The following is a 16,236-nucleotide window of genomic DNA, read 5'->3' on the forward strand; positions in this document are numbered from 1 at the left end:
AACCAGTATGTGAATGGAACTTTTCCAAGTTATTTTCAGGAAAATTCATGATGACTGTCACGCTAATTTTTTTCCAAGTTTTTTTTTTTTTTTTTTTTTTAACATTTGGCAAGTAAAGACACTCAGAGGTTTAGGCTGCAGTACTCAGGTAGGGTGTTCTCTAACTAGGAAGAGAAAGTCATTCAAAGACAAACTAAGCAATGCTGAATCTATGTTCTCTCTTTCTTACCAAATAAGGAAAACCAAATACTGTGATTAAAATCCCAAAGTAACTACAGTCTTGGTTTACAAGAGACATCATCAGACACAATAAAACAGACTTTTCTCTAATTAAATTGCAAGAGCATGACTGCTAGATAAAACTGTTTGCTAAGACTTAATTATACTCTATATGATTACAAACAGTTTGTTCTTTAAATAGCCCCCGGAAGAATTTTGTTTCATTGGTCTCAAACTAGATAAACTGAAATCCCTCTATAATGCATTCACACAATGATATTATAGCATAAAGCAGGTAGAAGAAGCAGAATTCTCACTGAAATTGGAAGGGTTGCATAGGCTTGACTCCCCCCTCCCTGCCCTTTATCCAGCAGCTCAAGATAGCTACAGAGCCCCAGAGATCCAGGAAGTACCACGGGGAGAGCCAGGCATCTGATTCTAGTCCTTTATTTCAAATGTGATGAAAAATGACATCTTGAGGTGACTTTTCCAAGCTTGCAAAATTCATTTTTGGAAGAACTGATCTACAAGCTGAACCTTCTGATTCCCAATCTAATATTTATTCCTCTCTACCAGGGTTAGGAACCTTTTTTTTTTTTTTTGTCTGCCAGTGGCCATTTGGATATTTAGAATATCATTCATGGGCATGCAAAATTATTGATTTAGGAATTAACACTGAATGTTGCTATGAAAAAGCTCATAGATTTATTGAATTTCAAGTTCCTACCTGCAGTTGCCTTGGCACGGTCAGACCAAATGACTTCATGGATCAGACATTTTCCAACCCTGCTCTATATTCTATTTTTAGTGGGGTTTTACCTGGTTATACCACTAAGTCATGCAACTGGAAGCAGGGAAATTCTATCTCAAATGATTTTATCTATCCAGTAATCTTTTTTTTTTTCCCCCTCTGGGTTATTGCTGGGGCTCAGTGCCTGCACCGTGAATCCATTGCTCCTGGAGGCCATTTTCCCCCCCTTTTTGTTGCCCTTGTTGTTGTAGCCTTGTTGTGGTTATTATTGTTGTTGTTGATGTCCTTTGTTGTTGTAGGACAGAAAGAAATGGAGAGAGGAGGGGAAGACAGAGTGGGGAGAGAAAGACAAACACCTGCAGACCTGCTTCACCGCCTGTGAATTGACCCCTCTACAGGCGGGGAGCTGGGGGCTCAAACCGGGATCCTTACGCCAGTCCTTGTGCTTCACATCACCTCAGTAATCTTAATGATAGTTTTTAACATCAAGTTTTTAAAGCAGACACTTCACTTTAATATCTGCCTGAAAATAACCCTAAAGAAATCATTTTAAGATCTTTGTCTCTCTTAGCCTTTTATCCATCCATTCAAATTTTCTCCTGGACCTGCATTTAATTTTACTGAAGTAAAGGATCTATTTACATCATTGCAAATATGTAGTATTCCAGGACCTGTAACAGTAAGTGCTTTACATAGCTTACTTTGTTTATGTCTTAGCACAACCTTATGAGCTAGGCCCTATCACATCACATTTACATATATGAATGAATGGAGATTGGTCAACAACCAGTGGTGATAGTTTAACTTATTTCAAGTCACACAAAGTGAAGTTGAATCTATCTGTCTATCTGGCCAAAGTCTACTACACCTTGGGGTAGGTAATAGTCATCCTTTTTCCTGAAGGCCATCAGAAGGAGAATGAGATAGGTAGGGTGTGGCACTTATATATAAATGGAGGAAAAGCCACCAAGCAAACATCAATAAAATAACACTTTAAATACATTCTCCATTAGAATTATGTAACATAATTTATACACATTACCTCATAGCAGGCATACTTATGGAATGACGAATGGAGTAGCTTCAGGGCAAAGGCAGATTAAAGGAGATAAAAAAGAGATAGCACAATGTAAGTACATGAGATACTCCCTATGCTAAAACAGCAATTTCAGTATGTGCAATACTCCCTGCCCATCCCACAAAGCCTAAATATATATATATTGTTGTTGGGTTGAATATGTCCATTTCCAGAAAGAGTAGAAGTTCCATGGTTGCATCTTATTCAAGGCATATGAGAAGAATGTCTGTTTTCCCACAGGTCAGCTGGGCAGTCTGTAGACATCCTTTCCAGGTTCAACTCCCCCTCCAATATCCTCTGTTCAAAAAGGCAGTTCCTGGGCAGAGGGCAGTACCAAGTAACTAAAGCCATGGAGGTAACAGCTAAATCCCTCTGTTGTGGAGAAACTACAGAGAAACATTTCTAGTTAACATGAGACAATAAAGGAAAACTCTGGCTTTGGCAGACCTAATTGGCACAGTTCAACATAGGAGCTGAGACTTCTGAAAATCTGCTCTAGAACATTTGGTACAAACATCAGTATTTATATTTTAATTTTTTTTATTGCCACCAGGGATATTGCTGGGGCTCAGTGCCAGCATTATGAATGCACTGCTTCTGGCAGCTTATTCCTCACCCCAACCCCCTTTTTTTTCTTGATAGGACAGAGAAATTGAGAGAGACAAAGACTGATAAACACCTACAGACCTACTTCACTGCCTGTGAAGCACCCCCACTCACCCACAAGTGGGGAGTGGGGACTTGAAACCAGATTCTTGCTTATAATATGCACACTTAGTCAGGTGTGTCTTTTTTGCTCTTTTAATCCCACAGTGCTTACTGACCTACACTCTTCTACCTGCCTGCCTGCCTGCCTGCCTGTTATGTCTAGATGAGTCCCAGAAATCAGGATAAGGGAGCAAAATGTCTCCCGCATTCCAGAGCTACTTTTCCATACAGTCCTAGCTTTCTCTTCCTCCATGAAGTTAGCAGGTAAGGGGCCAAACTAATCACCTTTTCCCCAACAATCTTTACTGAGGTCACCAATAAGGGCAACATTTTGTTAGAACCTAGCAAGAAAAAAAAAATCAGGTAATATTTATTGTTATTACTTTTGGCACTCTATTTAAAAATAATAGTATTTCCTCCAAAATAAACTTAAAAAGAATTACTAAAGCAATTTGTCAGTCTATTCATTGGCATTGTCAATCTATTCACCTCTTAAATATAACCAGTTTTCTTAAAGAAAATTCTCCAAAAAAGAATGCCAATTGCACATTTTCTAAGATATATGATTTTCCAACAATGCTTCTCTTCAACTTCAAAAGGCACAGAAAATTGAGGGTGAATCATCTGCAGAAGTTACCAAAAATTCAGAGAAACACAACAATCCAGAAAAGGTGTTTTTTTTTTTCTAATTTTTTACTTTTCTTTCTAAAAGTTTTATTTAAAAATATCTCTACTTTTCTTTTTCTTTTATTATCTTTATTGGATAGAGACAGCCAGAAATCAAGAGGGAACAGGGTGATAGAGAGGGAGAAAGGCAGAGAGACACACCTGCAGCCCTGCTTCACCACTCATGAAGCTTTCCCCCTGCAGGTGGGGACCAGGGGCTCAAACCCAGGTCCTTGCGCATTGTAATACGAGCGCTCAACCAGGTGTGCCACCACCGGCCCCTTCTTTTCTTTTTCTTTTTTAATGTAGGAAGAGTGATGTAGAGGAAAATTATTCCTAAGAGGTTATTTAACAAGTAAGTCGGTATAAATGATTCAGAAATGAGATAACTATGCTTAAAAAAATTGAATGAATTATTGGCATATACAGTTATCTATAACTTCCTGGTTATAGACCTGCAGGGAAAGAGATCTATTTTTCTGGTCATAGCACACACAGTATAAGACAGATGCTCTGGAAAGAAGGGAAGAGCCAAAGAGTAGTAGGGCCCCTTAAGCAGGACCCATGAGACAACGCTTACCCAATGGAGTGAGACCTGCAGCCAGGAAAGCAGAAGGGAGAAAGCAGAAACAGAGTTAGCACAATAGGATGCAAAAGAAATGGCCACTTTGCCCCGTGACCCCTATTTCAGAAGTCCCAAATCAAAAATTATGTAGCTTCATTCACTACTCTTCTTGAGTATACTAAATTCTTCATGTGTCTTAACAATGACTTTGCCAATTTATAATGTATATATCTGCTCTCCTCATAGAAATGTAGCAATAGATTAATGCCTTTAGCTGCCTCCTCAGAATATTTGATCATCACTTAGATTACATGTAGTCTGCACAGAGTCACTATTTGTTTCTTTTGAAAATACACTAAGGTCATCTTTTTTACTTAGAAGAATTTACTTGGAAGAAATAGAAGCTGTTGAAATAATTTTACCAATAGTATTAACATTTCTTGAAACCTAAGTGAATCTCTGCAAACTACCTGTGATTTAAGTGACGATCAAATATTCTGAGGAGGCAGATAATGGTATTAGTCTATCGCTACATTTCTATGAGGAGAACAGATATCTACACTATAAATACAATTTTTAAAAATATTTATATATTTATTTATGATACAGAAAGAGAAAAGTTGAGGGAAGGGTATACACAAGAGAGCAGGAGAGAGAGAGAGAGACCTGCAGCACTGCTTCACCACTTGTGAAGTTTGTCCCCTGCTGGTAGACACCAGGTGCTTGCGCCCAGAACTTGCACACTGTAAGGTGTGTGCTCTGCCAGGTGGTGTGCCACCACACAGCTACGGAGCAAGCAAATGCGTGACTCAGTTCAGGGGCCTTCCTTCACTGTCAACAAGTTAAATTAAAACTCTTGGGAAATAGTACTTTCCCTTGCCACAAACATTTAAATTAAACCCAATAGATAATGTTTTCCATTCAGCTACTGAAAGGCCCAATTTTTTGGTTTAAAAAAAAAAAATCTGTTGAGTATTAACTTAGAATTGGTTTAACGAAAAACTAAGTGATATTACTTTTTCCAAGGTATCTGAATTTTGGTGACAATATTCTTTAAACATATTTAGACATTTGTTCCCAGAATGCACAAGTACCATGTAACTACATAAAATGTGGAATGATACTAGATTAAATTTAAGCAATATTCACTTATGACTTGTAGATATGTTACTTGTTCGAGCATGTTTCAAAGCTGATGACATTTTTTTCTTTCTTCCCTTTTCTTTCTTTCTTTCTTTTTTTTTTTTTTACAGCCTCTACTCTCTGACTCCTATTCAGATAGACAGACAGACAGAAAGAGAAACTACAGAATCAACACTAGAACTTTTTCCTGGTGACATGACATTCCCATGTAGTGCTAGGACTCAAAAGTGAACTATCATCCAGCCCTATAACTAAAATTTTTTTCTAAAATTTGTTTTACAGTGATTTATCCTTATTTATATACAATAGAAATAGATTTTTGCAAAAAAATATAGCACTGACATTTTGTAAACTCTACAAAGTACCATAGGACCATATTTGAGTCTCAAATATGTTTTAGGTGCATTTTTCCATCTTTTTGACCATATTTAACAATAGAGATGTTATATCCTCTATATAGAGGGAAGTTTGGACTCTTTTTTTTACAATTTTTTTTCCCTTTTAGTTGCCCTTGTTTATCATCGTTGTTGTTATCATTGTTGTTATTGTTGTCGATGTTGTTGGATAGGATAGAGAGAAATGGAGAGAGGAGAGGGAGACAGAGGGGGAGAGAAAGATAGACACCTGCAGACCTGCTTCACCGATTGTGAAGCGAACACCCCCCCCAACAAGTGGGGGAGTTGGGAGGGAGGCTCTAACAGGGATCCTTACACTGGTCCTTAGCTTCCTGCCATGTGTGCTTAACCCATTGCGCCACCATCCGGCTCCCCCTGAAGTTTGGAACTCTTACTAAATAGGTTATTTATTATACCAAAATAAAGCCATATTTAAACAGAAGGAAAGGCAGTTAAAGTTGCAGATTAAAAAAAAAAATCATACAAGAACCCAATAAGGTAAAATGCAGCTTTTTAGGAAGAAATTTTAAATGTATTTGGAAATCTTTTAAAAATGAATTTGACTTCTAAAGAGAAAAATGCAATTGATTTATAAAGGAAAAAATCTGTGAAGCATATAAATTAAGTTCAGATTAAACTATGACCTTTAAATAAACAAAGAGAGATAGAGAGGTGAACCTAATAATTCTACATGAAGCAACTTCCTAACACATAAAGTAAAAAATAAAATGGCCACTAATACATTGTTTTTCTGGTGCCTATACTGTGGACATTTGGTTCTCAGTCTAATATCCATCTTAATTCCCATCTTATTCTATATAATAACAAAGCTGTGAAAATTGCTAAAGTGTACAAATAACTTAAAAAAAGTTTTTGCACTGCAAGATAATACACTCATTTGTAATTAGAGTGTAGGAAATATTTATTAGCATATTTAAAAATACTGCTAAAGTGAAGAAAAGACCCTACTAGGAACATATAGCATATGGCACTATTCTTGAGTAAAAGGGTAAATGCAGGTATTTAGCACTGAGAAATTATACCAGTGTATGTGCAGAAAAATATAGCCTTGAACAACTTGTCAGAACATATTCCACTAAGTGTGTCTTTTAACTTACTGTTTAAATTACAATGATTAAGATTTAGTATGTGCTGCATCCACTTAAAATCCCCTCTCGTTACCTGTGACTAAAGGTAGGTTTTATCTTCTCTTTTTCCTAGGCTGCATCCTGATAGAAAGAACAACTTTGAACCCAGGATCACTTAACTTAGCTGACTGACCTTCAGGCAGAAAAAAGCTCCAATACAGATGGTCCCTGACTTATGATGGCTCAGCTTATATCTTTTATTTTTCAACTTTGCAGCGGTGCAAAGGTAATACACAGTTAAGAGAAAGAATTCCTCAGTTTTGAATTTTGTTCTTTTCTCTAGCAAGTGATTTGATCCTCTCTCCGAATACAGGGCAAGAGCACTGAGCTACTGCCCCTCCCCTCCCCAGTTACCCACAATCAGGGGTTAACAGCCATACTCTACTGTGTCTCTTTTGAAAAGACTATTAATAGATTTACTTCTTTTTCATGTCACCATGGTTATCCCTGGGGCTCGGTGCAAGCACTAGGAATCCACCATTTCTGGCAGCCATTTTTTACTTTCTATTTTATTTGATAAGAGAGACAGAAATTGAAAGAGGACACCTGCAGATCTGCCTCACTGCTCATGAAGCTTCCTTCCTGCAGTTGGGGCTTGAGGGCTCTAACCCGGATTCTTGTACATGGTGGTAGTGTGTGTGTGTGTGTGTGTATGTGTGTGTGTGTGTGTGTGTGTGTGTGTGTGTGTGTGTGTGTGTTCAACTGGTTGCCCACCTATATATTTACTTTTATAGGAGAGAGAACAGAGCATTGCTCAGCTCTGGCTTCTGGGGGTGTCAACTGAACCTGGGACTTCCGGAGCCTCAGGTATGTAAGTCCTACGCTCTAGCACACTAAGCTGTCTCCCCAGCTCTCTACATTGTCTTCTGTAGCTATTACTGACCCTATTAGGAGAGACTGATCCCCTCACCATAGCCTCCTCATCATCTAGGAATCAATTATAGTTCACTGTCTCAAACATTTGTCAGGTTCAGTGTGCTTTCAGCTGCGCCAGTTTATCAAATCATTTGTTTGGGGGATGGACAGTGGGGCACCTGGTTGAGTGCACATTCAAGGACATCTGTAGGTCCCTAGTTCCCACCTGTGGAGAGGGAAGGAGAGGTGGTGGTGGTAGTTTTACTAGTGGTGAAGCCCTGGTGCAGTTATTTTTCACTTGATCTGTGTCTCCTCCTTCCCTCTCAATTTCTCCTGCCTAAACCAATCTCTTTCACACAGCATTCAATACATTACATAATATATTTAACAGTTTACTGTAAAATAAGTTGTGTTAAATATTTTTTCCCATCTGTAGGCTAATTTAAGAGTTATGAGCATGTTTAAGAAAAACTAGCCTAGGGGGCCAGGTGGCAGTGCAGCGGGCTAAGTACACATGAAGCAAAGCGCAAAGACCGGCATAAGGATCTGGGTTCAAACTTCCAGCTCCCCACCTGCAGGGGTGGGGTCACTTCACAGGCGGTGAAGCAGGTCTGCAGGTGTCTATCTTTTTCTCCTCCTCTCTGTCTGCCCCATCTCTCTTGGTTTCTCTCTGTCCTTGTTTCTCTCTGCTATTCAATAACAGTAACAGCAATGACAACAACAACAAGGGTATCAAAAATGGGGAAAAGTGGCCTCCAGGAACAGTGGATTCATGGTACAGGCACTGAGCCCCAGCGATAACCCTGAAAGCAAAAAAAAAAAAATCTAGAATCAATCACCTATGCTTTCACCTTACAAAACTAGAAAAGGAATAGTAAATCAAATCCAAAAATAAGCAATACACCTTATAGTAAAAAAAAAAAAAAAAAGAAAGAAAGAAGGGAAAAAAAAAGAAAAACTAGTTTAAATTGTGGAGTTTGGTAGGTTAGATGTGATACTTGTATTTTAAAAGTGATATTTTCAATTTATGGTGGATCCACATCTGCATAAATCTATTGTAAAATTGTACATATTCAAGGACAGATATTAATTAAGTCAAGCAGTGTGACTGTTGGAACATAATCCTATCAAAAGCTGAGAAAGAGGTATTTAGAGGTCTATCTCAACTACAAATTGGTTTGAGCCACATACATTTTTTTAATCTATGAAAAAGAGTGAGTTAGGAAGGCCAGCCCATAAGTAGGTTCTCCTTCTTTTGTAAAGCCAAGAACTTAGCACTCTTTCCAGACCTTTTCTCACAGTACCTCATATCTCCAAACTTCTTGCTGATGGCTGTTCCAACGTTGCTGAAAGCTGCAGTTGCTTTCTGCCCGGCATGACTCAGAGTTTCATGTGTTTTCTTATAGCTATAAGTAAAACAAAAAATAGTGAAATAATTTATATGCCATAATGGCCAATGAACACTTATTGCTCTTCTTTGTCCTTTGACAATCCCCTTTTTTAAAAATAGATTTAGGAAAAAGATCATCCATAAAAAGTATTTGTTTTCATTCTTTGTTTTAAGGGATGACGTTTGCCTGGCCCTTGTCAGCGGGAAAAGTCTGATGTTCAGAAAAGATATACAAGTAATAGACTGAATGTGCCTATCTCTAATCTCAAAGAGAAGTGCTTTGAGAATAGAGAGTTATTCATAATGAATTGTATTAACTCTAAGAAGAGATACTTGCCAATGAAATAGCCACCAATGATAACAAAGAAATTAGAAATGTGAGGAGTTGGGCGGTAGCGCAGTGTAGGTTAAGCCCAAGTGGTGCGAAGTGCAAGGACCAGCGTAACGATCCCAGTTCGAGTCCCCGGCTCCCCACCTGCAGGGTAGTCACTTCACAGGCGGTGAAGCAGGTCTGCAGGTGTCTATCTTTCTCTCCTTCTCTCTGTCTTCCCCTCCTCTCTCCATTTCTCTCTGTCCTTTCAAATAGCAATGACATCAGTAACAACAACAATAACTACAGCAACAATAAAAAACAACAAGGACAACAAAAGGGAAAATAAATAAATATAAATATAAAAATAAATAAATTAGAAATGTGGGGTCGAGTGGTGGGGCACCTGGGTGAGCGCGTATATTACCGTGCCCCTAGTTTCAACCTGTAGGGGGAAAGTATCTCGAGTGGTGAAGGAGGTCTGTGGGTGTCTGTCTCTCTTCCTCTCTACCTTCCCCCTTTCCTCTCAATTTCTGGCTGTCTCTACCCAATAAATAAAGATAACTTAAAAGTTAATAATAAAAGAGAAAGTCTTAAAAAGAGAAATTAGATGGGGGTTAGGTGGTAGCACAGAGGGTTAAGTGCACATGGAGTGAAGTGCAAGGACCGGCTGAAGGATCCAGGTTTGGCACCCTGGTTCCTCACCTGGAGGGGAGTTGCTTCACAGTCGGTGAGGCAGGTCTGCAGGTGTCTGTCTGTCTTTCTCTCTCCCTCTCTGTCTCCCTTCCTCTCGATTTATCTCTGTCCTATCCAACAACAACAACAGCAGTGACAACAATAATAATGACAGCAACAAAGGCAACAAAATGGGAAAAAATGACCTCAAGGAGCAGCGGAATTGTAGTGCAGGCACTAAGCCTCAACAGTAACCCTGGAGGCAATAAATAAATAAATAAATAAATAAATAAAATTAGAGATGCAGATTTCAATGGACCAGTTGAATTACTGTTATATCAGTAAAATTAATCGGAAGAAAGAAAAGTACAACTAGGAGTTTCACTTAATTTTCTCATATTTGTAGCTGGGAATAAGAAGGACACAAAATAATATGGTGATTTTAATCAAAAGCAGTTTTAGGAATATAGTACTGCAAAGATCTGTGTTTCAATCTATGTCTCTACTAGACTATCCCCTTAGGGCAAGGAAATCATTCATCTTGTATCCCTAGAATTTGGTAAAGGAATACTAGAGAAACTCAATAAATGCTAGATGAATGAATGGATGGTCAAAAAGGATATTCTTCTATGGTTCTGAACTTGTGACAGTGAAAACGGAAAAGTGTAGTGGACGCTGGGTATTCTTGACAGGCTATAAGGAATAAACAGAACGTGATGGAAAAAAATGATCTGAGGGGGACTGGGTCGTGGCGCACCTGGGTGAGTGCACTTGTTACAATGCACAAGGACCTGGGTTCGAGCCCCCACCTGCAAAGGGGAAAGTTTTGTGAGTAGTGAAGCAACACTGCAGCTATTTCTCTTTCCCTCTCTATCTCTCCCTACACTTGCAATTTCTAGCTGTCTCTATCCAATAAATAAAGATAATAATGAAAAAAAATCAATTCTCAAGTACATAAAAAAATTGACCTGGGGGAGTCGGGCGGTAGCGCAGCGGGTTAAGCGCACGTGGTGCAAAGCGCAAGGACCGGTATAAGGATCCCGGTTCAAGCCCCTGGCTCCCCGCCTGCAGGGGAGTCACTTCACAGGCGGTGAAGCAGGTCTGCAGGTGTCTTTCTCTCCCCCTCTCTGCCTGCCCCCCTCTCTATTTCTCTCTGTCCTATCCAACAACGACGACAAGGATAACTACAATAAAACAAGGGCAACAAAAGGGAATAAATAAAATAAAAGTAAAAAAAAAATTGACCTGGGCAGAGGGTAGATAGCATAATGGTTATGCAAACAGACTCTCATGCCTGAGGCTCCAAAGTCCCAGGTTCAGTCCCCCACACCACCCTAAGCCAGAGCTGAACAGTGCTCTGGTTAAAAAAAAAAAAAAATTGACATGAGGTACTGAGGATGGTGGCATGAAAGATAACACTGTATCCAGAGGATTCTTATTTTTCTAAGAGTTATTTAATAAAGTGGGAAACAAAAGCTACTTAAATTGAGGGAAGAGAAATAAATCAAGGGTCTGCAAATTAGTTCATTTGGATAGTGCACTTGGTTTGCCACACATAACCCAGGTTCACATTGGGAAAGGCTTTGGCTCTCTCCCTCCCCCCCACCTCTGTCCTCTCTCTCTTTCTCTTTCTCTCTCTGTCTCTCTGTCTCTGTCTCTCTCTCTCTCTCTATATATATATATATATATAGTCATTCCAAAGCAGTGAAACCCCAGTGACAACAAAAATAAATAAACAAATAAAATGGTAAAAAGTTTTGTTTGGGGAGTTGGGCGGTAGCACAGCAGGTTAAGCGCACATGGTGCGAAGCACAAGGACTGGTGAAAGGATCCTGGTTCAAGCCCCCGGCTCCCCACCTGCAGGGGGCTCACCTCACAGGTGGTGAAGCAGGTCTGCAGGTGTCTGTCTTTCTCTCCCTCTCTCTGTCTTCCCCTCCTCTCTCCATTTCTCTCTGTCCTATCTAACAACGACAACATCAATACAACAACAATAACTACAACAACAATGAAAAACAACAAGGACAAAAAAGGGAAAATACATTTAAAAAACTAAAAAAAAAAAAAAAAGAAAAAGAAAGTTTTATTTGGATTAAAAAAAAAAACCACTTACAATAGATATACCATCTTTCAAGTATGTGGTTCCCAGGTTAATTGCCCCTGAAGTTAACCTTCTTAGGCTAAAAAACTTGCAAGTATATGCTATCTCACGCAGACTTTACACCACATGAAATCAGTTATATAGAAACTTATTTCATCCATCCACATCATCCATTTTTCATATGTCATCCAGCTCTACATATATTATCAAACTCTAAGGCAATGTTTTAAATATGCTCCTTGCTCTTCCCTTCCTTGGAACTGAAGTCACTTTATTTGTCTGGCTTTCTACTATTCTCTTTTTGTTAATAGGAAGGGATTCGTCTGTCAAATTAGCAACACCACATGATCATACTAAACCAGATACTCACTTGATAAACAAATAAGTTACACTGAATACTGAAAGGTCAAAGAGAAGATGGGTGAAAGAAGAACATGGACACTAGGAGGTATTCATGCTTCTAGAAGGAGCTGTGTGGAGAATGTGGAAGATGGATCCGGATATTCAAGCAGCAAGTGAGAGGTGCAATTGTCAAAGAAGTAAACCGTTTTTAGGAAGTTTGCCTAATTTAGTTTTTTTGTGTGTGTATGTGTGAAGATACAAAAATATCCATTTATTAAAATCGCAATCTTTTATTTATCTTTTGCTACAAGGCTCTGGGTCTTACTTAATTATGGGAAAACTTTTTTCAGTTGTGTTAAACTGTAGAATTTCATGCAGTTTACACATCAAATAACATACAAGTTTGTTATCAGTTATGAGACAGTTAAAATATCACTGGATGTCATGGGCCCCTTGAAATATACCTAAAAGAGACTTCCTAGCTCCTTCCACCATGAAGACCCCAAATCTCATCTGCTATATTCTTTCTTTTTTCTCTTTTTTTTTTTCATGGTGCTCGTGTGCATGAGTGCATGCATGTATACTCCAGCCAGCATACAAACTGGATCAGTGCCCACCCCCTGCCCAGTGTGACCTCATCTCAACTAATTTCACCTGCCAATCACCCCATTTCCAAGTAAACCTAATGTTTTGAAGCTCCAGGTGGATGTGAATTTAGGGGGCATGATTCTACCCAGTGTATTTATTTTTCGTCTCTCTCTTTTTTATTTTTTATTTTTCTTTATTAGGGGATTAATCTTTTATAATCAACAGTAAATAAAATAGTTTGCATGTGCATAAGATTTCCCAGTTTCCACATATCAATATACCCCCCCACTAGGTCCTCATCTGCTATTACCTTTAAGTTCCTGATTATTAAACAATTTGTTTTGATTTATATCTTAATGCTTTTCAGCCACCAAGCAGATGCTAGCATGAAGCAAAACTGATTTTCCTGGGCAGACAACCTCACCAATACGTCCTGGAACCCCACCTTCCCACTACGGAAAGCTAGAGATAGGGTGGGGATATGGATTGACTAGTTAACATCCATGTCCAGAGGAGAAGCAATTGCAGAAGCCAGATCTTACACCTTCTGCACTCCATAAAGATCTTTGGTTCCTACTCCCAGAGATGAAGACTAGGGAAAGCTTTCTTTTCTTTTTTCTTTAAGAAAGGATTAATTAACAAAACCATAGGGTAGGAGGGGTACAACTCCACACAATTCCCACCACCCAATCTCCATATCCCACCCCCTCCCCTGATAGCTTTTCCATTCTCTATCCCTCTGGGAGCATGGACCCAGGGTCATTGAGGGTTGCAGAAGGTGGAAGGTCTGGCTTCTGTAATTGCTTCCCCGCTGAACACGGGTGTTGACTGGTCGGTCCATACTCCCAGTCTGCCTCTCTCTAGGGAAAGCTTTCAATGGAGAGGACTGGATACAGAACTCCGGTGGTGGGAATTGTGTGGAACTGTATCCCCTCTTATACTACTATCTTATCGATCATTATTAAATCACTTAAAAAAGACATTTAATTCATTTTTCTCAATTTAGGGTCAACAAGAATACTTACCTGGGAGTGTCTGCTTTGCCATGAACATGAACCAGGTTCAAGTCTTATCTCCACTGCACTTTGGGGAGTTCTGTTGTGTGTCCCCCCCCTTCCACGCACCTCACTCCTTCACCACTAAGGTTATCACTAGGGTTAAATGTACAATTCTGCCGTTCCTGATGCCCTTTTCTTTTCTTTTCTTTTCTTTTCTTTTCTTTTCTTTTCTTTTCTTTTCTTTCTTTCTTTCTTTCTTTCTTTCTTTCTTTCTTTCTTTCTTCCTTACTTATTTTATTTTATTTTATTTTGCTTTAATAGATGGTAGAGATAAAGAGGTCAAGGGAGAGAGAGAGGACTAGAGAAAGATGGAGAGAAGAAACACATGCAGCACTGCTCATCCACTCATGAAGATAGTTCCCTGCAGGTGGGGGCAAAGGGCTTGAACCCAGGTACTCATGCACTCTACTCAAGAGTCACCTGGTCCCTGTTTCTCTCTTTACGCCTGAAAATAGTCATCCTGGAGAGATGAAGCTCTGGTGAAAATTTTAAAAATTAAGATTTTTTTTTGCCTCCAGGGTTATTGCTGGACTCAGTGCCTGCACCATGAATCCACTGCTCCTGGAGGCTATTTTTCCCCTTATGTTGCCCTCATTGTTTTATTGTTCTGGTTATTATTGTTGTTATTGCCGTCATTGTTGTTGGATAGGACAGAGAGAAATCGAGAGAGGAGGGGAAGACAGAGATGGGAAGAGAAAGATAGACACCTGCAGACCTGCTTCACCACTCATGAAGCGACTCCCCCTGAAGGTGGGGAGCCGGGGGCTCGAACTAGGATCCTTGCACCAGTCCGTGTGCTTCACCCTTTGTGCTACCGCCTGACCCCCCCAAATTAAGAACTTTTAATATCTAACATTAATATTTAAATGCCAGATGTGGTGTTGAAATAATATATTCTGAGAATTCCTCAAAAGAAGCACTTCCAAAAAATTTAACTGAACACTTGGATTAACTAGTTTTAAAATCAGAATAATTTGTAATGCATAAAGAAAAAATGTTGTGTGAACTATGTTGCTTGTGTTTATGAGAGGTAAATAGTGAGACCAGAGCACTTCCTTGTATGCCGAGGATTGATCTCTGGGCTTCACGTGTGCAAGGCATGTGCTCTGCCACAGAGGCACTTCCTGTCCATTGTGTTCTGAACACATTTCTATATCAAACAAAGGCATCTGACGACACTAGTGTGATGTCAGTGACACTGATGTCCGCGCCATGAGAAATGTTACTCTAGTTCTACGTGAAATTTCAAGGTTCAAGCTCAATTATATAAACAGTTCAATGGAGCAAATATTAATTCTGACAGGTACTTCTGACATCCCTTCAGAAATGAGATGATGAAACGTAGGCCCAGAGGAGTTATGCTTCAATTGAAGAATGAGAGTTACGTACCCTGTTCTGTATGTCTGCCTCCCTTCAGAATCTATTGTCTTGGGGCTGGGTGGGGGTGCATGTAGTAGAGCACACAGACTGCTGTGTGCAGGAACTCAGGTTCAAGCCCCTGAGGCCCATTTGTAGAGGGGAAGCTTAAATAATGGTGAAACAGTGCTATAGGTCTCTTTCTCCCTCTCCCCCTTCCTTCTCATCTTCTGTCTCTATCCAAGATAAATAAAGTATTTTAAAAAGAATATACTGTTTTCCAGATGAGAGCCACTTGAGAGTGAGTTGTCAGTTTTCCATAGCTTCAACATTTAGGGAAAGAGAATAAACAGCGTCATATTTCAAGAATTCTACATTATAACCCCCTTACCACCACATTTCTTTTTCTGTAATTAGTATTTCCCATCAACCACTTAGAGATCAATAACTTGGGGAGAGATTTCCAGCAGGTAAAACATGAGGGTTACATGTGAGAGAGGACTATCCAAGAATAAAGTAGCCAGCGACCCACAAGAACAAAAAAAGAAAGTGCTTAGCTGGACCCTTGGAGCATCTAAGGCTCCAAAGACTGACATCACATCACATCACATCACAGTCTAAGTGAAGTTCCCTCTAGAGTTGTGACCTGCACAGACCCTGTAGCCTTATACTTCATCCTAACTGAGCTTAATTTAAAAACTGAATCGTAACACATAGCCCTACTCAGAACTCGGAGCCTACATCTGTAGAAAGGTCTTCTTGCTGCCACTGACAACCTTGAAGCAAGGTTAGTGCGCCCTGGTACATAGTTTGTACTGCCAGTACTTAAAACCATGTTTTCAACTCTATCCTATACAATTACGTTCAATAAATTTAAATAATGCAAAACAA

The 16,236-nt window shown here is 39.4% G+C and overlaps 2 protein-coding genes across 11 annotated transcripts in view; one reads left to right on the forward strand and one right to left on the reverse strand.

Annotated features, from left to right (window-relative positions):
- HDDC2 (HD domain containing 2) overlaps window positions 1–16,236 on the forward strand; it is a 605,961-nt gene that overhangs the window by 39,680 nt on the left and 550,045 nt on the right. The gene's annotated exons all lie outside the window — the stretch shown is intronic.
- Window positions 1–16,236, reverse strand: part of TPD52L1 (TPD52 like 1) — a 106,515-nt gene that overhangs the window by 7,535 nt on the left and 82,744 nt on the right. For 4 of the 10 annotated variants that reach the window (XM_060190524.1, XM_060190522.1, XM_060190518.1 and 1 more), the window contains 3 exons: window positions 8,833–8,934; window positions 4,003–4,017; window positions 2,013–2,051 (listed from right to left, as the gene is read on the reverse strand). In XM_060190524.1, coding sequence (XP_060046507.1) covers window positions 2,013–2,051; window positions 4,003–4,017; window positions 8,833–8,934 — 156 coding nt within the window. Of the gene's footprint in view, window positions 1–2,012; window positions 2,052–4,002; window positions 4,018–8,817; window positions 8,935–16,236 lie in introns of all 10 variants that reach the window. The other 6 variants (XM_060190523.1, XM_060190519.1, XM_060190525.1 and 3 more) reach the window with 3 other exon arrangements.

Source organism: Erinaceus europaeus, chromosome 4 (assembly GCF_950295315.1).
Source record: "Erinaceus europaeus chromosome 4, mEriEur2.1, whole genome shotgun sequence".
Lineage (NCBI taxonomy): Eukaryota > Metazoa > Chordata > Mammalia > Eulipotyphla > Erinaceidae > Erinaceus > Erinaceus europaeus.